Here is a 21,253-nt window from a genome sequence, read left to right on the forward strand (position 1 = left end):
TTTATTCATTAGCTTCGTCACATTTTTTCGTATGTAGTTTTGGGTGGTTACTATTAGTTCTAACATATAAGCGATAAGAAGAAGAAGAANTAAGGAATAAGTTTTTTTGTATCTACTAGACACAAGACAGTAGACAGTACTTTTGACTTCTAAAGTATTTTTTTTAATGGACTTTTATTCATTAGCTTCATTACATTTTTTCGTATGTAGTTTGGGTGGTTACTGTTAGTTCTAACGTATAAGCGATACGAAGAAGAAGATCGACGAGTGTGAAGGAAGATCGCTGATGGCCTCACGCAGAGAGATATTAAGCATTTCTGGTCCCCCTCCAATTCCAGTATTTGAATGGTAAAGCAATATTTAGGCCTCTGTGTTCATTTTTCTTTTGACTTCGACACTTTTGCATGTGCGTATCAGATTTAAATATAAATAGTATTTCATAATGAGGATACAAATAATAATAATATCCATATCTCTACTCGATTGATTTTATGGTACCATTGGTTTGTTTTTAATAGGAACAATTTGTACCACCGAGCGTCATTGATATCATGTTTGGTGCAAGGAGTCTACACAATGGAACGACACAGACAACAAAACCGTTATGGTTCCAACTCAGTGGCTAGTCCTTGGTGGATGTTTTACAATTTCACGTTAATTCAACAACTTAGGGACTCATCTGACGGCTCCATATACGGTGCCGTTTTCCAGAACAACATCACTTACCATAATACCCCCAACTCGATAGTACCTCCGCGTTACGTGATTGCATTACGTGGAACGATCCTAACACTACAAACTATGGCTTGTGATGTGAAACTTAACATGCGTTTCGCCTTCGAGAACCTCCACCGCGGGGGCAGGTTTGTACAAGCCATTCAAGCAATCCAAAATCTGGTGACCACTTTTGGAAACAGAGCTGTCTGGATCGCTGGACACTCTCTAGGAGCTGGCCTGGCACAACTCGCGGGGAAGATCATGGCTATGTACGGATGCCCCGTCGAAGCTTACACGTTTAACCCGCCTATCTCCTTGATTCCTCTAGAGCAGCTAGTTGAGAGTGAGGATCTTAAATGTGCGGTCAGACTCATCAGAGATATCGCCAAAGCCGGCATAGCCAGAGTCCTAGACCTAAATGAGGTATCTATAAAGCTTTCTATGAAATAATCATTTAAAATATATTGAAAATATTGTTACTATCAAAAACAATGGTACAACATTAAAAAAAAAAAAAAAATAGTAGAATATTAGACTTGATCTCCTCTTGATACACTTATCTTGATATATATACAGGGTCAAGGAAGCCATCTATTTATGAATTTAGCTTCCTGGAGACCTCATTTGTTTGTGAACCAATCAGATCCAATCTGCTCAGAATATATTGGTTATTTCAATCACAGAGACGATATGGGTGAGCTGCAACTCGGCAGGATCGAGAGGTTGGCTAGATACTCGATTAGGAGAATATTGTTCGGAGGGGGAGGAGAAAGTTCGTCGTCGTCGTATTCTTCGGAAGAGCATCTCCATTTTCTTCCGTCTGCCTTTGTGATGGTGAACACATTCATATCACCGGATTTTCAGACAGATCATGGGATTCATCAATGGTGGAATCCTTTGCTCGGACATTATTCATACCAATTTAATGTATGATTTGGGCTTTCATTGCTTTAGTTATGTTCTTGTCAGCTGAATCTTCTATACAAATTAAAACATTGTAGGGGATTTTTGGTTGCATGTCATGTCAGACTTTTTTTTTAAACAGATATTTGGCATTTTAGTAGGTTTCCCAAACGTAGGCCTCCAATGGTAAAAGCTAGGGTTGGGAATCCGAACCGAACCCGATTTTTCCGAACCGAACCGAACCGAAATTTGGACAAATCAGTTCGGTTATTGTCGTGATTGTTATCCGATCGGAAAGGAAAAAAACAATTTCGGTTTTGTATTCGGTTCGGTTCAGAAAGGGTAAACCGACGGGTAACCGAAAATTAAACCTACCTATATAAACTATGTACACCGGTTTAATTAGTTCTAACCTAATCCTAAAACCTAAAAAACTTTTGCTCTCTACGGCGACTGCGAGTGCGACAAAGAGAAAGATTTGTCCGATTTCTTGTTTGAATCTTCTCCTAGCTCTTAATCTTCAAGGTACGTACTTCTCTCTGAATCTTCTCCAAGCTCTTCTCTCTTAAGCTTCTCCAAGTTCTTTGATGTTTTGTTTGTAATTACTTGGATCTTTAAAATTGCAAGAATAGTGTAAATAAGGCATCGTTTATGAGATATAAGTTGTTGTCCGCTTATGATTCATACTTCATAGTATTCTTACTTTGATCTTCTTAATCGAGAAAACAGTAGTCTAATTGTATTCTTAATCGAACCGATTTGGACTGTGGTTGTTTGTCTTAGGCTTTTAAGTTCATTGATCACTAGGCCATGGCAATATAGTAACTCAATATTTTAAGACTGGTTGATATTGTCTTATTGACGTATCTTTTAAATCCTTATTGTGACACATTACCTTTGGATGCCTTATTATAAATCGGGTCTCAGTGTTTTGATTGTTGTATTATGAGCATTTGCATTTCCATTACCTTTGTGTAGTTCTTTCTTGTGGATGTTTGTCTAATTGTGTTTTATTTGATCAGGTCTGCTATGTCTCACGATTCTGGTGAACACAACAACAAACCGTTTCTGCCTGGTGAGGTTGATGGAGAAGATGCTCCGTCAGGTGCTTCCGTTTGAGGGAAAAGAAGAAGAACACAGCGAGACACTTCTCCTCTTCCGTCCCAACCGAGGAAAAAGCTAGGCCATAGAGCTCCGGTGTGGGAGCATTTCATTCAACAAGTGCATGAGCCTGCACTTGCAAACTGTCGTTACTGTGGTCAAGAGATCGATTGTGACACAGTGATACATGGAACAAGTGCCATAAATAATCACATTAAAAGGTGTAAGTTGTTCAAGATGCACGACGAGAGTGGTACTTAGAAGGTATTGGCTGGTGATAGCAGTGGTGTAATGACAGCAATCAAGTATGATCAGGGTTTGTTTCGAAGGTCTGTCAACGAGATGATTGTACTCTGTGAGCTTCCGTTTGCATTTGTGGAGTCGGAGGGGTTTAGGAGACTTTGCAGCATACCAAATGCATCCTTGTAAGAGGAAAGGATCATTGGTATTTTGTCAATCCTGGTAATCTCTTCTAACTTTTGGCTCCACACATTATTTTTTGAACAATTGTAAATTGTCTCCCAAAGTCTCTTTACTTGAGACGAGACAAGTAGGAATCCAACTGTAGGATTGCCTTCTGAACTTGTTGTTTTTTGTAAATTGTCTCCAATAGTCCTATGTATGTGACTAGGATTGACTAATGTTGTTGTTTTTTTGTAAGAAAAACTTGTATTCTATGATGCTTAATGTCATGAATCTATATGTTAATGTTGGATCGTTCTGTGTTGTGTGTTTGACTAATGTTGGATTGACTAATGTTGGATCGTTCTGTGTTAATGTTGTGTGTTTTGAGTACATGCTTGTATTCTGTGTTGTGTGTTTTGGGCGACATAACCGAACCCACCGAACCGAAATAACCAAGCATGTAACCGACCCGAATCGAACTTGTTTTCGGTTACATTCGGTAGAGTATTCAATTTCCGAATTAACCAAAAAATCGAAAAACCGAACCGAATTAACCGAATTAACCAAAGTCGCAGGCCTAGTAAAAGCAGTTTAAGCGTTGCAGATCATACAGATCATGCTGGAAAAGTGCAGATTATGTTGATTGAGCAGTTCAAATTATATGCTTGAATGGTAAAAACATATCAAACAGTGTAAATCATATAATAAACTGTAAATTATTTAGAAACACATCCAATTCAGTAAATTTATTTAAACAAATGATAAAATTATTGTAAAATAAACATAGTTTTTTTTTTAATATAGATTATTTTCTAAATAGTTTTACAATTTGAAAACACTAAACACAAATTATCCAAATGCAACAAAAATCCATAACATATCTGCAATATTTTCCCATAACATATATGTGATTGTACATCATGTAAGATGAAACAACGTTGCATCACATCCCAAAAGTCAGGCGGCTTTCGTTTAAATGATTTTACAATCTTACATACCTGTTAATAAGATTACAACATTTTAGTATACAAGTTTAATATATACTAAAGTTACTAAATTTATGTTGGTTGTGAAAGATATTTTAAATACTTACTTCATGATCTTTCCACCATGAATCAGATGCAGATATAACGGATGTAACAGGATCAACTATAATTCTCGTAGAATTTTGCAGAAGTTGCTTGTACTTCTTGTATTTTCTTTTTAGTTGATCAAGTTTTTCTTTGAAAAACCGATAGTTTATATTTAGATTGGACTCCTTGTTGAATTTTTCAACCAATAACTCTCTTCCAAGGGGTGTAGGATCTTTGAAGCGGTAACCATTCATAGCAATTGCTTGATCGTACAAATCAAATAAAAATTATTTCTCGACTATAAGTCCATTTGAAATTTTTTTCGATCAACAAGTTTGATTTTTTTTTAAATTTAGTGTACTTAAATTCTAACTAAAACTTAGACAAATTTGTAACTTTATACTTGTGCTGATGTTTCTGTAGGAAAATTTGTATTTTCGTGCACGGACGAATTTCTGTTTTGTCTGCGGTTAGCCATACCTACAAATACAATTTTAATTTCATTTTTAGTTATTATATATAAGAGAAAATTTAGAAAATTCTAACTAATATTTTCTCACCAAAAAGTTGATAATAACTTATTTATCTTAACTTAGATAAATTATTATATCTAACAATAAATCTTATAGTAGATAAGTGAGACTTATAAATAATCTACAAATTAAGTGAGATTTATAAATAATCTACAAAATTATGTGAGACATATGCATATATATTCAGTATAAGAGACTTATATATATATATATATTCATAAGCTTTAAAAGCTTCTGAGAAAATAGATTTACAATATTCTAAATGATTATCTAATACTAATTATTGAGTTCATAGCACATTTTTAATCTATAATAAAAATAATTATCTATCTCTAAATCTGATTAAATAAAGATTTATGTATATAAATTGTTCTAAACATGTAATCCTATACAATATATATTCATATATATATATATATATATATATATATATATATATATATATATATATATATATATATATATATATATATATATATATATATATATATATATATATATATATATATATATATATATATATATATATATATATATATATATATATATATATATATATATATATATATATATATATATATATATATATATATATATATATATATATATATATATATTAATATTAGGATAAAATATACCCAACAATTATGAATAAATATGATAAAGTAATCATAATTCCATGGAAAATATCTAATAACTAAGAAAATATTTTATCAAAAAAAACTTAGAAAAATATTAAGCACCACCATATATATATATATATATATATACATATATACAAATATAAAATCAGCATTCTTATTACATAATTGGTTGAAAATTAAGACAGTTTACAATATCTATTATATAACATAAATTATATAACATAAATAGAACTACTAACATATTATGTAGCATAAATACATTTATTAATGAAATAAAAATATGTACCTTTCAACAAAAGAATATGGAAACAAGAGGTGATAGGTTGTAGCTTTGATTGCCTTTTGAATTCTGTAAAAAAAAAATTGAAGTTACAACAAATGTTATATAGCATAAATAGAACTACTAACATATTATATAACATAAATACATTTATTTATGAAATAAATATACACACATTTCAACAAAAAATGTGGAAACAAGAGGTGATAGAGTAGAAGCTTTGATTGTCTTTTGAATTTTGTACAAAAAATAGATGTTACAATAAATAGAAAAATTAAAAAAAATTAAAAAAAATGTTTATTTATTAAAAAAATACCTTTGATGGAGAGAAAATGAATGGAAATAGAGTTGATAGAAATTTGAAATATTTGATTTGCGTTGGTTGTAAAAGTAAAGAAATGGTGTATTATATAGAGGGTAAATCTGTTAAAACTGTGGACAAAATTTTGATCTGCCGATGGACAGCTTCAAAAGAATTGTAGACGAGTTAATAGGGTATTTCTCCTGCATTTATGGCTAAAAGACAAAAAAATAAAATAAAATGTCTACAGAGAAACTGCATTAACTTTAAAAAAAAAGTGTTGAATAGTGCTTTTATGACAGAAGAACTGTAGGTGAGGGTCTACTGCATTTTATCTGCTACTCCATTTAATTTCTTAAATGGAAAATAGTACATGTACTATTCATAATTGGAGAAATAGTCTAAGTCCCACTTGTGAGATAAAATGAGTGTAAGATAAAAATGGTGATAGACAAAGAGAGAGATGAGATGTGTGCGAGAGAGAGAGAGAAATAGAGAAAAAAGAAATAGGAAAAAAAAAAAAAATTTGTCATCACACTTCATTATCTCTATCTATTCAAATATTTTGGTAATATGAATTTTTAAAAAACATTTTCAAATATATAAAAATTTATATTTTTTCTTTATAATTTGATATGCATTTTATTTGATGATTTTAATTGATAATGTTAAATATTTTTTACAAATTTTGTATCCGTACATCTTATTATGTGTACAGATGTTCATACACATTATTAAGTGTACAAATTTAATTTGTTTAATTTTTAGACTTTTAGATGTCTGTACCACAATGATTTTGTACAAATTACATCAATACACTTAATAATGTGTACAAACATCTATACACTTAATAAATGGTATATACATCTGTATAATTAATAAAGTGTACGGATATAAAAAATGTGTATAATATATTAAAAATTATTAAAACAAAATGCATATCAAATTATAAAATATATATATAATTCCTTATTCTTAGAAAACTCTTCTCTTTGTTTAAAGGCAATATCATGAACTTTAAACATAGTTTAAATTTTCGATCAAGAATCACTACAACAAATATGGGTATTGATAGCATACGATTAACGCTATGATATGGTTATTATAGCGTTTTCATGAATGCTATTAAATGAGACGCTATAATAGAGGGGCTATATACGATAGCGTTTCTGGCTTATGCTATCGTAGGTATCCTTCAATAGCATATATAAAATACTATATTACAATGTTTAATAACACATATATCATGCTATATTTATATATATAATAGTACTTTATGCCTGCTATATATACGGTAAACGTAGCTATCTTTTCTTGCTATGATTTAATTTTTAGTAGCTCTATGTTAATGCCATTTGATTAGTTATCTTAGCATCGGTGTTGAGCTATTTGTATCTGAGTTGTAGCTTTTATTATGTGCTACTAAGTGAGTATACAATGACTTCATCTGCCTGCTATAACGATCAATTACATTTGTCTTCTGATTACTATTAACCGTTCCCTATACAACATATTCAAATAAAGTTACAATTTGAAAGTAACCTGTGATAAAGCTGAAATTGTATTCTAGAATAGAAAATATCAAACATTGTTATGATACACAATGAGCATACGATCCAATTCCATAAATCCCAAACAAAAGAACACAAGTCTCATGCATTTGCCACAACAACAAAAGTAGAAAATGATACGGTTCTTACTCGACATCAAATGATGACAACTTTTTCTTCAGGCCATGCTATAATGGTACCAATAGCATCCTCCATACACTCAATAGCAGAATTAGGCCTCCAAACCTTCGCATCAGGCATCTTGACTACATCAATCCACACACGAACTGCATTATCACCCAAGAGAACGAAATGAACTAACTGCTCTAGGTTGTTTGAAGACCAGCGTCCTTCTGCAACAACCCTATTCTGACCGGTAATGTCCAGCAGTCTGCACTTCTGATCCTCCTTGACAATCCGTTTCGGAGAAGTATGCTGCATAGTATAAATAATATGCAAGGTTTACAAAGGCATCAGTGCTAACGATCATAACATATTTTATAAGTAACAAAAACGTTGAAATTTACCTGCTGAGATGAACTTGAAGGATATTATGTAAGTGGTTTTGAACTCTTCACAGGAGCTGCAGGAGTGAGTCCTTGTGACTGCGTGCGAGGAGATGTTGTAGCTGGTGCCTCTGTACTTAAATCTTCGATTAAAACTCTCTTGAATGGCCCTGCTACAAATGACTTCAAAGAGTCATGAAGATTTGAGATTTCTTCTGTTGGCCGCCAAAGAAATGTCTCAGGTTCATTAACCGCATCCACAAAAACTTTAATGGCATTTGGGCCAAGAGGAAGGCCATTCACCAAAGCTTTGGGACCACGAGTCTGCCAACGGCCTTCAGCAACAGGTTTATCATCATTTGATAGCCAATGTAGAAGTTTTCACTTGTTCATGGAAGTTATATTTGGGTTCTGTTAAACAAAATAATTCCAATATAGAAAAATTTTACTAGATTTAAGAACACTAAAACGTAGATATCAAATCCTAAGTACAATCAATCAGATTAAGAAAACATTACCTTAGGCGGAATGTCTTCTGGTCCTAACTCCTGCTCAATAGCATCAACGCAATCCTGAGGCCACGCAATAGTTTCTCCTACAGCTTGACCAGTACTAAACACATTTGTCGCAGGTCTCCAAATAAATGCATCTTCTTGAAAAGTCGTCTCCACCAACACCTTCACTGAATTAGGGCCCAACGGTACATTGTTGACGAAGTCCATGTGATCAAAAGACAGAATACAACCCTCAGCTACTTTAAATTTAGAGCCAGACCAATCATACAGAATGCACTTAGGCTGCGGTTTTTGGTTTACACTCTACAAAGGTAAATAATAGTTATAATCTGTTAACCATTCAGTGAACAACCTCAGCAAATCTCATTATATATTAACACTTACTCTTGGTGCTGAATGTTCACCAACTTCCGAAAATTGACGCTGTAAAATGAGAAGGAATGTAATTAGTTACCATTTTCGTAGACCATTAACCTAATGATATGGATTTCCAGACTTACAGGACTATTCAGTTTTGCAAGAGCATGTTGTAATTCATTGACCTGCTTCTACAACTGAATTTGGGTATGTTGCATTTGAGTCACATACTTGTTTTTCATCTGGAAACAAGTAAGTTTGGTCATACTCATTCCTCTACCCATTGCCCTCAGGCGTCCCGGATTGTCAGGTCCCAATATCTGAGCAAGAGTGTCTTCTTTTGGGTTTGATGATGATGATGATGGAGCATCAAACAAAACAAACTCATTTGTCATTTCCTATTAAATGTCAGACTTATGTTTATAGAGTTAAATTATAATGAAAAACGTAGAAGAGAGGATCATAAAAGAAATGACTTACAATCTTTGCAGCAGCATCCGTGTTCACTGTTTTCCCATATTTTTTAGTTCGTGAATTGACCCACACATTCAGTCTAGTCACTTCATTTGTGCTCTCTTTTCTCTGCGTAATTATAACACACATTCAGTGATATTAAGAAACCATTGTCAGAACTGGTGGCCAAAATATATTGATAATCATTGACTGACACTTACTAAATCTTCGGCCAATCTAACCATTCCTTTACGGCTACATGTGTGAGGAATCTGCTTACGTCTTCTTTCCTTGTATGAATCACTAACAACCTATATAAAAGTATTAGCACACTCTTGTGGAAGATAAATTAAGTACAAGTTAGTACCTTAAACTCTTGAGTAGTCTTCTCTTTGACAAACTTCCTCCACTCTGCCGTAGGAATATTGTCTGGTCGCAGCTTCATTCTTTCTACGTTGTTCGGAGCTTTCCTAATCTGATTAACCAAACATGACTTAGAGGACCTCCATAAACATCCCATTTGCTTCAAAACAGCAGTTTTCTCATATTCTCCATCTAGTTCAAACCGTATCTACAATAAAATAAAATAAAATAAAAAAGATAAGATAACAGTACTTAGAGCAAACTAATTGTGATTGTGACTGAAATCTGGGAAGACACACAGCTGTAATTACAACAACCAACGAAACACACTGCTGTGTATAGCGACTATAAACTCACTTTCAACTCACCTGAAAATCAGATCTGAGGAGAGCTGATGCGAATTAAGAGAGTGAGACAGATCGAATCGAGATGGAGAGAGATCTAAAGGATGAAATCGACTGAGATGGCGAGAGATCTAGAGGATGAAATCGACGGAGATGGCGAGAGATTGAGAAGATAATATCGACGGAGATGGCGAGCGTTGGAGAAGATGAACTCGACGGAGATGACGAGAAATGAAATCTCCGGAGACGGCAAGCAAAGGAGTCCGTGGAGATGACGAGCAAACGAGTCGACGGAGAACTCGAAGGTTTTGTCTTTTTTTTTTGTGCTATGAAATGTAAAGATTTTATTTTTCAGACCGCCAAAATGTAATTGTTTTTCTAAGTGTTGGCGGAATCAGGTGTTTTTAGTTCCCGCTTATTGATTTTTTAGGCATAGCATTAATGCAATACTATAAGTCTATTTGACAAACTCTCATTTCACTTTTAATAGCAGTTACAGAAATTGTGCTATTATAATCTGCTATCAATACCCATATTTGTTGTAGTGAATATAGAAAATAATAAATTTGAAAGTTCTAGATTCAAAACAAAATTATTATATCAAATAAAACAATATATAATAACTAATTCTAGTCTAATTTTCAAAAATATATCAAATTAATTAGAACCCCTGTTTTAAAAATCGGCCTCCATGGCCGAGTAATCGCCGGAAAAGCGCTCGGCGGCACCCAGCCGCCGCGATTTCACTATATTCGGTCGAAAAATCGGATCTGTGAAAAGCTCACCTTTTTAAAAAAAAATCAGTCAAAAATCGATAGTTTATGATTAGATCTGTAGATTTTGGGTATAAATATACTGGAAATCGAACAAAAATTGACTTAGAAAACGAAAAAAAATCAATATAGTTCGTGTTTTAGGGTTGTCTGCGCAGTCCAAAGGAAGAAGAAGAAGATAAAATACCTATTCTACCCTCGATTAAAAATGAATGATTAAAAAACTGTGGCTACGTTTCGTACCCGAGACACATGACACGCTTTCAATCGACATAGACCACTGCACTAACGAACTTATCTGTAATTTTTGTCAAAATATGACATATATATCTAATAGAATCAGATATAAGCCCTAAAACTAGTCTCTGATTAATTCCCGTGTAATCCCCGATTAATAGATTAATCGCTAGGCCCATCTCGACTGCCCGATTAATGCCTAGCGATTTTTAAAACATGGATTAGAACTAATACCAATGTTTAAAAAAAACATTATCATACGTTTCGCTTAGACCTAATTGTAGTACTAAATTATAGCCCAATCTTTCTGTTTTATTTTGCCGTCTACAGTTTTGAAGGTGTTGTGAACAGTCCCCTTCTAAATTAGATATGCATGTCTCATCAATAGTTCAATTCTTTGTGTTTCATTTGTATCCATGCAAATAACACTTACTAAACAATTGAAAATATGTATTTCAGAAAATAACGTGTAACCAAACTTAATACTTTTATTTTCCACATAAAAGTCAAGATGAATATTTTATATCTATCCGTACGTGTGTATACATAATCAAGATGAAGAAGAGGATAAGACATTGTCTTGTACGTGTGTATATAATATTGATCTTCACTTTTTATGTGCATACATGAAAGTGTAGTTTATATATATCAATAAGTTTGTTGATTTTAATAAGCTTAAGTCCTTTTTCTTTGTGGTGTGTTCTCTTACCCTTAGAAAGTAAAACATATAAATATTTATCAATCCATCAAAGATCGATGTACACAAAATACAGTATATCCTAACTTGCTTCTTCAAGATGGAGGGTCGTATGTGACTCTAATCTTTAATAACAAATCATGTAAGCTGGCGAGAGCAGGATTGGAGTATATATGATAACTTTGATTTTAATTGGTTGTACACCACAATCAAAAAAGAATTTTAGGGTATATATGACTATTTTAATTGGGTTTGATCACGTATCCCTATACTGTGATAAAGAAGGTTTGTTTTCCTTTATATACGATTTGATAAATTGAAACAGTGGTACGCGGTCTCAAAAATTGATTCACACGTCTAAGTGTATTTTTAATTGCTAATTTGTAGAAATTTTGTGAATTGGTAAAAAAAGAAATAGTTGATACGGTCTGGCTCGTGTGAGTGTGCTTGTGTCTGTGTTGAATGGACAATCTCAAAGTCTCCGGATCCAAAAAGTCTTCCTATATTTAGCATCTATATAAATAGCAAGATGCTTTTCTGTGTTAACTCACTACTTCTTTTGTTGAACTCTTAAATTTCTAAACATATATATATATATATATATATATATACAGCAGAAGAACTCTTAAGCTTAGTTTTATTAGAATTCGATTAGATTCGATTCTGATCCACCTCTAAGACAACGGAAAAGGTTTTTTTTTTTTTAAAACACAACATGCATTTAGTAGAAAGTTTTGGCAGTGGCCAAAAAAGACTAGTGCATCAAAAACTGTTTTGGTTCTGTAGTTTTACATTTTCTCCATTTGTTTTTAAATCTCACGCAACAATTTAATTTCTTACTTTAGTAGTCATTATATCCCTCGTTATCCTCACGTTGCAAACAATATATATATGTGAAGATAATATATGTAACAGGTATAATAGTAGATCTACATTTTTGTAGAGTTGTAGTACATTAGCATATATATTTTTCTTCACCATGTTAAATTACATCAATTAGATTACTAATTTGGCAGTGTACGCACTACAAAATAAACGGGACATTACGTCAGTTATAAGTGGGGTTAACGTCGGTCATTCACTGACTCAAAAAACTTAACGTCGGTTTACAAACCGACTTCTTACCCTCCGACGCAAACTGTTTTTACACCGGTTTGGGAACTGACGCTAAGTTTAACGTCTAATATTAACGTCAGTTAAAACGTGACTCAAATGCTCAAACATAAAGTCAGTCTATGAACCGACGTAAGATGCCAATTTTTGTGTCTATATATATACAGTATTTATATATTATATATAAAACTATTAAATTTAAATTAGATTTTAGATTGCGATACCAAAACACTAAAAACAAAAACTTAACCCATTTATATATCAATTATTTGTCTGAAGAACATAATATTAATAAATTACAATATTTCCTGTAGACTATTATACTACTCACAAGTTACTGAAACCATGTTGCCACATTTACTTGGGTATGCTTTTGATAGCATATGAGACTCAGTTGAAGGTGTGATTGTAGCTACCTTCCAAGATTCATCTCCCTCGAAGCTTATAGGAAATAACAAGAAGAAGAAAAAGAAATGGGACGGGGTTCTCTCAGAAAAATGTTGGGAGGAGGAGCGATTGCCTCAGACTCAGAGACCGATAACTTCAGCATTTTTGGCCCCTTCCATCTTACATCTATTGACTGGTAAAATAAATTTTTGTTTTGTTTTTTTATTTAATATTAATTTTTTTTATAATATACGATAGAAGTTTTTATTGAAACTCTATAAACTCATGTGCCGTGCAGAAGTTTATTTAGTAAAGATTGACCTTTGGGAATATCTCATGTAGTCAGATTCTCAAAATAATTTGCTTTCCTTTTTTTTGCTAATAGGACCAGTTTGTACTACCGAACCTCAGTGGCATCAAGTTTGGTAAATGGAGTGTACACACTGGAAGGGGACAGGCTTGAGAAACGGGTAGGTTCCGCGTCACTAGCCAAACCTTGGTGGGAGTTTTTCAACTTCACTTTGCTCGAAACCTTGATGGATGACGACGGCTCCATATATGGTGCCGTTTTCGAATACAAGCTTTACAACCTTTACCAAAACACCCCACATGTGAAAGTTCCACACCATGTGATCGCCTTTCGCGGCACGATGCTAAAAGGGAAAACTTGGAAGTCTGATATGAAACTTAACCTCAAAATAAGCTTCAACAACCTCCATCAAGGCGGCAGTCCTATGCATGCTGTAAAAGCAATCCGCCATATGGTGGAAAAATATAGCGAGACAGCTATATGGCTGGCTGGACACTCTTTGGGAGCCGCGCTAGTGTTGTTGGCTGGAAAGACCATGACAAGTGTTGGATTCTTCCTCGAAAGTTACATATTCAACCCACCCATCTCGTCTATTCCTTTAGAGCAGCTACCTGGGGGAGATGTGATTAAAAATGTGTTTCAGATCGCCAAGAGTGTTGTCAAAGCCACCGTAGCCATGGCCTTAACCGATCTAAAGGTAACTTAAAATCATCTTAAGTGTAAAGATAACTAGTTTAGTTAACTATGGTGGTTTAGTCATCATGTTAGTCAGAGTTTTCGAAGTTAGTTTTATTATGAGATAATGTTTGTTTTATATTATTATAGGTTCAAGATCAAGTCGATCCAATAACAGCATCGTGGATACCTTACTTATATGTCAACCCAGCGGATCCAATATGTGCAGGATATATTGATTACTTTAGACACAAAACCTACATGTCTGAGATCGGTGCAGGAGAAATCGAAAGAACCGGTGCAAGAAAATCAGTTAGGAGTCTATTGGTCGGAAGAATTAGACGAAAATCATCAACTTCGGATTTGTCAACGGAACCTCTTCACCTTCTTCCATCAGCAGATATGACTGTAAACAATAACAAGCCGACTAAGTCTACGACAGCTCATGGGCTTCAACAATGGTGGGAGCGAGACTCTACCCTGCTGGCAAATTGGGAAAGTTGCTGCATTAGGCCTTACCCTGAAGGCGAGTTGGAGCAGTTAACCCTACAATAAACAATAACAATGACTTTGAGGGTCACATATATCATGCAGTGTTTGGTTTGGTTAACTGGCTTTAGGTTTTCTATTATCTTGTTCTGGTGATCTTTTAGTTCCGAACCCTTATCTACCCCTTTTCCTTTTCCATTTCTCTCTTTCCCATGTTTTAGATTTTTTTTTCATGTAATTGTTGATAATTCCAATTTTCTTAAAACTACTTTAAATTTTACAACAAAGATAATATAAAAGTATAATGTTAAGAGTCTTCTAGTTAAATATAAGTTATAAGTAATCTATTATAATGTTAGTTAGATAAATAACAAAATTCTAGAACTAAATAATATGTCATACTGGAAATGGATATCGAGTTGTTTGTAAAAAAATCTGTTTCAAAAATAAATAAAAATCATTTAAAATATGTTTCAAAAATGAATAAAAATCATTTTATGGAAAAAAAATATTGCATCTAAACATATAATATATCATATTAAAATGTAACATACGTGTGTTATAGAACTAAAATCTGAAAATAAAATAAAATGAAACTTTAGAAAGGAGACAGATCTACTTCGGGGTAGGGAAAGAGCTAAAAACTAGTCATTGGTTGTTGAACGATGGAGGAAGAACGGGAAAATAGTCAAAATCAGCTTAAACTATTTGTTAAACGCTTTTTCTTATTTAAACTATATTAAAATTCAAATTTGTTACTTGAACTATATGAAATATTGTCAATTTTAACATCTGTTGGAACGTTGTTAAGTCCGAGTTTAACAATGCTGAGTCAAACGATCTGTAGTGTCCACATGGCATTATGACTAATCAAAACTTTAGTTTTGGTCATTTCTAGGTGCGTTGTGGCAAGAAACAAAGCGTTTGAAAAAAAATGGGATATTGAAGTCCATTTTCGATTGTGTAGTGAGACTTCATTTTTGGTCATTTCTTGCCACAACACACCCAAAAATGACCAAAATTACGTAGTTTTAGTAAGTCCCAGTCCTATGTGGATGTCACGGATCATATGACTCAACACCGTTAAACTCTGAGTTAACACTGTACAAACATATGTTAAAATTAACAACATCTCATATAGTTTCGGTAGTAAATTTGAATTTTAATACAGTTCATATTGTTATGTGCAGGGTGCCGAAGTTTAGGCATGAAAAAGCGTTCGACAAATAGTTGGGGTTGATTTTGGCTGTTTTCCCGAGCAAGAACATACCAAGAGAGCCAAAATGAGTGCAACAATGCCAACACGGAGACATCTGATATAAATAGTTAACGTAATCAGGATTAGGGTCCAACATCTTATTATATAAAGCTTGATGTCAAAGTTACTCATTAACAAGATCGTGACATGTGTCAATTGTATCATTCAGATGTTGACACATGTCAATTTTAATTTTATTAAAATTTATAAAAATAAAAAAGTAAAATTTCAAAACCTACCATAAAAAGGTTTTATATAAAAGTAAAATAGACAAAAGAAAACCTAATTTTATTTAAAATCTTTAAAAGAAAAAAAAAAATCTTTGTAAACTTCCAAATATAAAATTCAGCAAAACTCTAAAACTCACTGGAGAAGATCATCTCAAAGGTTGTTATGGTGGAGATACTATTTGTCAATATGTCGAAGAATCTTACAAAGTCGAGATATGTCACAAAGACTTGGTACGGAAGCATTGGTACCATTATATCTATATTCCAGAGCTACGTTTTGGACACATAGAGTTTAAAGTTATGGTTTCGTAAAAATTTCAGCCACAAGATGCTGCATGCAAATCGTAACAAAGAAAAATCAAATATGAAGTTGGACAATAACCGATCATTTGAACGGTTAGCGAGTAAGACTACTCTTCGGAAAGCATCGTCAACCTCCCTTCTGCTGTATTTTTCTTAGTGTATGGCGCATACATATGCGTATGTCACAATTGTGTTACAATAATTCTGTACAACGTCTTTGTAAGGATTCTTTGAATTTATTGAAAGTATGATTTGTGGGAAAAAAAACATCCAAATATAAAACAAAACTATTCACAGTTTTAAAAATATTAAAAAGCAATTATAAGAAAATTATAAAATTTAAACAGCTTTAAAATTTAAAAAAGATTATTATAAGGAAATTATATATATATATATATATATCATAAAATTCAAAATTATAATATATTTTATTTATTTTAATTAGTTGCTAATTTTACAAGAAAAATGATTACTTTTTATATAAGATAAAAAATGATTGTGAAAATATACAATTAATTACTGTTTCTAAAAAATGTAAATACTCACCTTTACATAAAGAAAAAGATGGTTGACGTATGGTCTCATATTTTTTTCACCAATCAAATAATTTATTCAAAAAGACTGTTATTGTAATATATAGGATAGAAGTATGTAATATTAATGTATGCGTTTTTGTAACTACAAAAATGTTAAAGTGAACAGACATATAATAAGTTATTTAATGTGTTCATAAAGATAAATACACTTTTAACGGTAAAATTTATTTGTGTGTACAAATACACTTTTAGTGGTAATGTATATAGTAGATTTGTATATGGATATACATTAGTGTATTATAGCAAAAAAAAATAACTATTTTCTATAACTAAAAGTTTATCTCTTTACTTTTATACATTGTTTTTACTTATGAAAAGAATTAAATATACATTTTTTGTTAAATTTAATTTAATTTTAATAACTTTGAACTCATCTACAACTTTTTTCTTTAATTAAAAGTGTATCTGTTTACTTTTTTTTTTCAACCAAACAATAAATCAAAAGGAAATTCCTCGGTTAGTTGTCTAAACTGGAGGAAAGGGGTTTACAAAAGAAACTTCAGAGATAAGAGAACGCAAAGCACATGCAAGACAATCTGCCTTCATATTTGACGCACGCGAGATTAAAGAAATATACAATAGTGGGAAGGACTCCAGCGAGTTAAACTCATCGAGCAGGTTGGAGAAGGACGGCCAATCTTCAGGGACTCCACAATAGTGAGTAACTCAGCACAACCAGTCTCGAAATGTCAACAAGCGATCCCTGCAGCACATATCTGCTCTATGACCGACAACGACGCTTCTAAATCCGAATGTAGGGGGAGGGGCTCTGTTTTAGACACTTGGCCCCCAACAACAAGGTTCACTAGAGAAACCCCTCTAAAAAACAAAATCCAAATTCGAGTACACCAACTCATGTGGAAAAACCTCTGATGAAACCGGAGTCGGAGATAAATCCCAAATTTCACATGAGCGAGGGCATTTAAAGAAAACATGATTAATAGTCTCAACTGTAGAGTCACACCATTTACACCAAATATCACATTGGACAACTCCGTGTATCAATTTATTTTTATAGATAGTTTTTATTTACTAAAAATATTTATTTTATATTCTTTGTTAAATTTTATTTTATTTTAAAAACTCTAAACCCGCACATCGGGCGGATCGTAATCTAGTCATATATATTGGACAATATTTGGGTTCACCCTATCATATATATGGACAATACTTGGGTTCACCCCTAAGGGTGGACCTCTTCATTCACCTCCTTATAAAATAAAATAAAAATAAAAATTGTATACATCATTGTAAAATAAAAATCTCAAACTGTTTTTTTATAAACCAAACCGATATATAATTACGTTCTAATTGTAAAATTTAAATCCTAACCACCTCATTTGTAAACCCAAACCGACATATAATTTCGTTTTAATTGTAAAATCTAAACCCTAACCACTTCATTGTAAACCCAACCGACATATAATTTCTTTCTAATTGTAAAATCTAAACTCTAACCACCTCATTTGTAAATCCAAACCGACATATAATTTCATTTTAATTGTAAAATCTAAACCCTAAACATCTCATTTGTAAACTCAAACCGGCATATAATTTTGTTTTAATTATAAAATATAAACCCTAACCACTTCATTGTAAACCCAACCGACTTATAATTTACTTCTAATTGTAAAATCTAAACTCTAACCACATCATTTGTAAACTCAAACCGACATATAATTTCGTTTTAATTATAAAATTTAAACCCTAACCCTCTCATTTGTAAACTCAAACTGACATATAATTTCGTTTTAATTGTAAAATCTAAACCCTAACCACTTCATTTTAAACTCAACCGACATGTAATTTCGTTCTAATTGTAAATCTAAACTCTAACCACCTCATTTGTAAACCCAAACTGACATATAATTTCGTTTTAATTGTAAAATCTAAACTCTAACCATCTCATTTGTAAACCCAAACCGACATATAATTTCGTTTTAATTGTAAAATCTAAACCATAATTCTCATTTATAAATCCAAAGCGATATATAATATCGTTTAATTATAAAATCTAAACAAAGTCAATATTTAACTTTTCCTAACTAAAAATATACATAATTTGTTTTCTTAAATTTTTTGATTTTTAATTAATTTTGATTTATTTTTTAAATGAAATGTTAGATAGAAAATTTTTGATTAGTTGAAAGAGGAGAAGGTAAATACAAGCCTTCACTCCTAGGAGTGAACCTAAGTATTTCTCATATATATTGATCTGTTGTTGAGAAATTGTGATGCCAACGAAACATTGGCCTCTTGTGGTTTTAAATAGAACAATTAATGACAAATATTTTTGTTAGATGTAAGACAATATCATTAGATTCTTGCCAGTGAAAACGGCTTTAATAGTAGCAGTTACACAAGCAAGCAAGCCAAGATGGAAACATATATGTATAGCTAGCTCTAAACTTTGATCATCCATACAAATCGATATTTCTATTGAAGAAAAGCGGTCACATAATATAGAAGTTCAGACAATCATAATGGCGGTTCTATTATTTTTGGTGAAATTGTTTTGTATTGATAGTTAAACTGTTACACATGACTTGACTGGAGAAAAGTCATCAAAACAAAAATCAGACCTTGATAGAATGAAGAAAGTTCTATCTTCACTTTTGCATCTTACATCCCAAAATTCTGTCTCTATTCGACATACGGACCCTCGTAGTACAATAATACAGATAATACAATAATATCGATGGTGAAGTGAAAATTAAAAGAATATGGTCCCTTGTAGTGTGCAACTTGCAGATGATAATATATATCCTTCTACGTACAAACAACCACAACCATATATAGTATGTAAACCAATTATATAGATATATATATAATTAATGTAAACCAACCCATGTGATCACATAAAAATAACAAAATTATTACATATACTAATCAGACCGTGATAGAGCACGGGTTGAAATTCTTTTTATTTATATTATAATTTTTGAATAAAATATAATTTATATGATTATTTTTAAAAGTTTTTTAGATAAAATATTATGAAATAAAATTATATGCTAAATAATGTATGATGACTTGAAAAAAATACCTATTTTGTAAGTTTTATATTGTTAATTTTGTAATTTTATGTATGACAAATGGTTATGTTTGTTGTTTGTTTTTATTTTAATTTTTGAACATGTTTGGTGAAAGTTTTTTAATATGATGGTAAGATTTTATTTTCAGTTACACAATAAGATCTCGGAAATCACGATTAAGTGTGATAAATTGCCAAGATTTTTTTTTACGCCTAATAATATATTTTTATGCCTAACAGTATATGTTTTGTAACAATACATAGAATACTAAAGATTTTATTTAGTAAATTGTATTAACCATTAGAATATTCTCTTTAAGAAGATTCTTTGGGATATTCTTAAGTGTATTCATAAAGCCCATTGGATTCTTAAGTGTATGCTAAATACGATGACCTGAAAAAATACCTATTTTGTAATTTTTTATATTGTTAATTTTGTAATTTTATGTATGAGAAATGGTTATGTTTGTTGTTTGTTTTTATTTTAATTTTTGAACATGTTTGGTTAAAGTTTTTTAATATGATGGTAAGATTTTATTTTCAGTTGCACAATAAGATCTCGGAAATCACGTTTAAGTGTGATAAATTGCCAAGATTTTTTTTTTATGCCTAATAATATATTTTTATGCCTAACAGTATATATTTTGTAACAATACATGGAATACTAAAGATTTTATTTAGGAAATTGTATAAAACATTGGAATATTCTCTTTAACAAGATTCATTGGAATATTCTTAATTGTATTCATAAAGCCCATGGATTGTCCAATTAATCTATAACATTTTTTTGTAACCAACCTATATTTAATGTATAATCTATTTTGTAACCAACTTATAAAAATTATATAGTCTACAAAAAATGTTGTGTACTTCCGTTCTATTGTATAGGAGATTGTGTATATTAGTTTTGTTAGTCAATAAATTTGAATTTAATTTGGTAATAACGTCAATAATTTCAGCAGTTGGGAAAAATCAATTTGGGTAAAGAAAAAATAAAGCTTGGTTTCCACACTCACATGTCATTTGAGATTTGGCCAGGGTTCTTGGTGTCGTTTACCTCGGTCACAGGCTCTACGACCGAAGGTATTCATTGCTTGGTTGGTAGT

At 31.9% G+C, this 21,253-nt stretch overlaps 2 protein-coding genes across 2 annotated transcripts; both read left to right on the top strand.

The window, feature by feature from the left end:
- Positions 222-2,064, top strand: LOC104706722 (GDSL esterase/lipase At4g10955-like). The gene is made up of 3 exons (XM_010422935.2): positions 222-348; positions 519-1,140; positions 1,294-2,064. Exons 1-3 carry the CDS (start codon positions 287-289, stop codon positions 1,648-1,650), a joined length of 1,041 nt encoding a protein of 346 aa, XP_010421237.1. The 5' UTR covers positions 222-286; the 3' UTR covers positions 1,651-2,064.
- On the top strand, positions 13,195-14,951 carry LOC104706723 (GDSL esterase/lipase At4g10955-like). The gene is made up of 3 exons (XM_010422936.2): positions 13,195-13,448; positions 13,638-14,259; positions 14,388-14,951. Exons 1-3 carry the CDS (start codon positions 13,339-13,341, stop codon positions 14,790-14,792), a joined length of 1,137 nt encoding a protein of 378 aa, XP_010421238.1. The 5' UTR covers positions 13,195-13,338; the 3' UTR covers positions 14,793-14,951.

This window comes from Camelina sativa, chromosome 8 (assembly GCF_000633955.1).
Source record: "Camelina sativa cultivar DH55 chromosome 8, Cs, whole genome shotgun sequence".
NCBI lineage: Eukaryota > Viridiplantae > Streptophyta > Magnoliopsida > Brassicales > Brassicaceae > Camelina > Camelina sativa.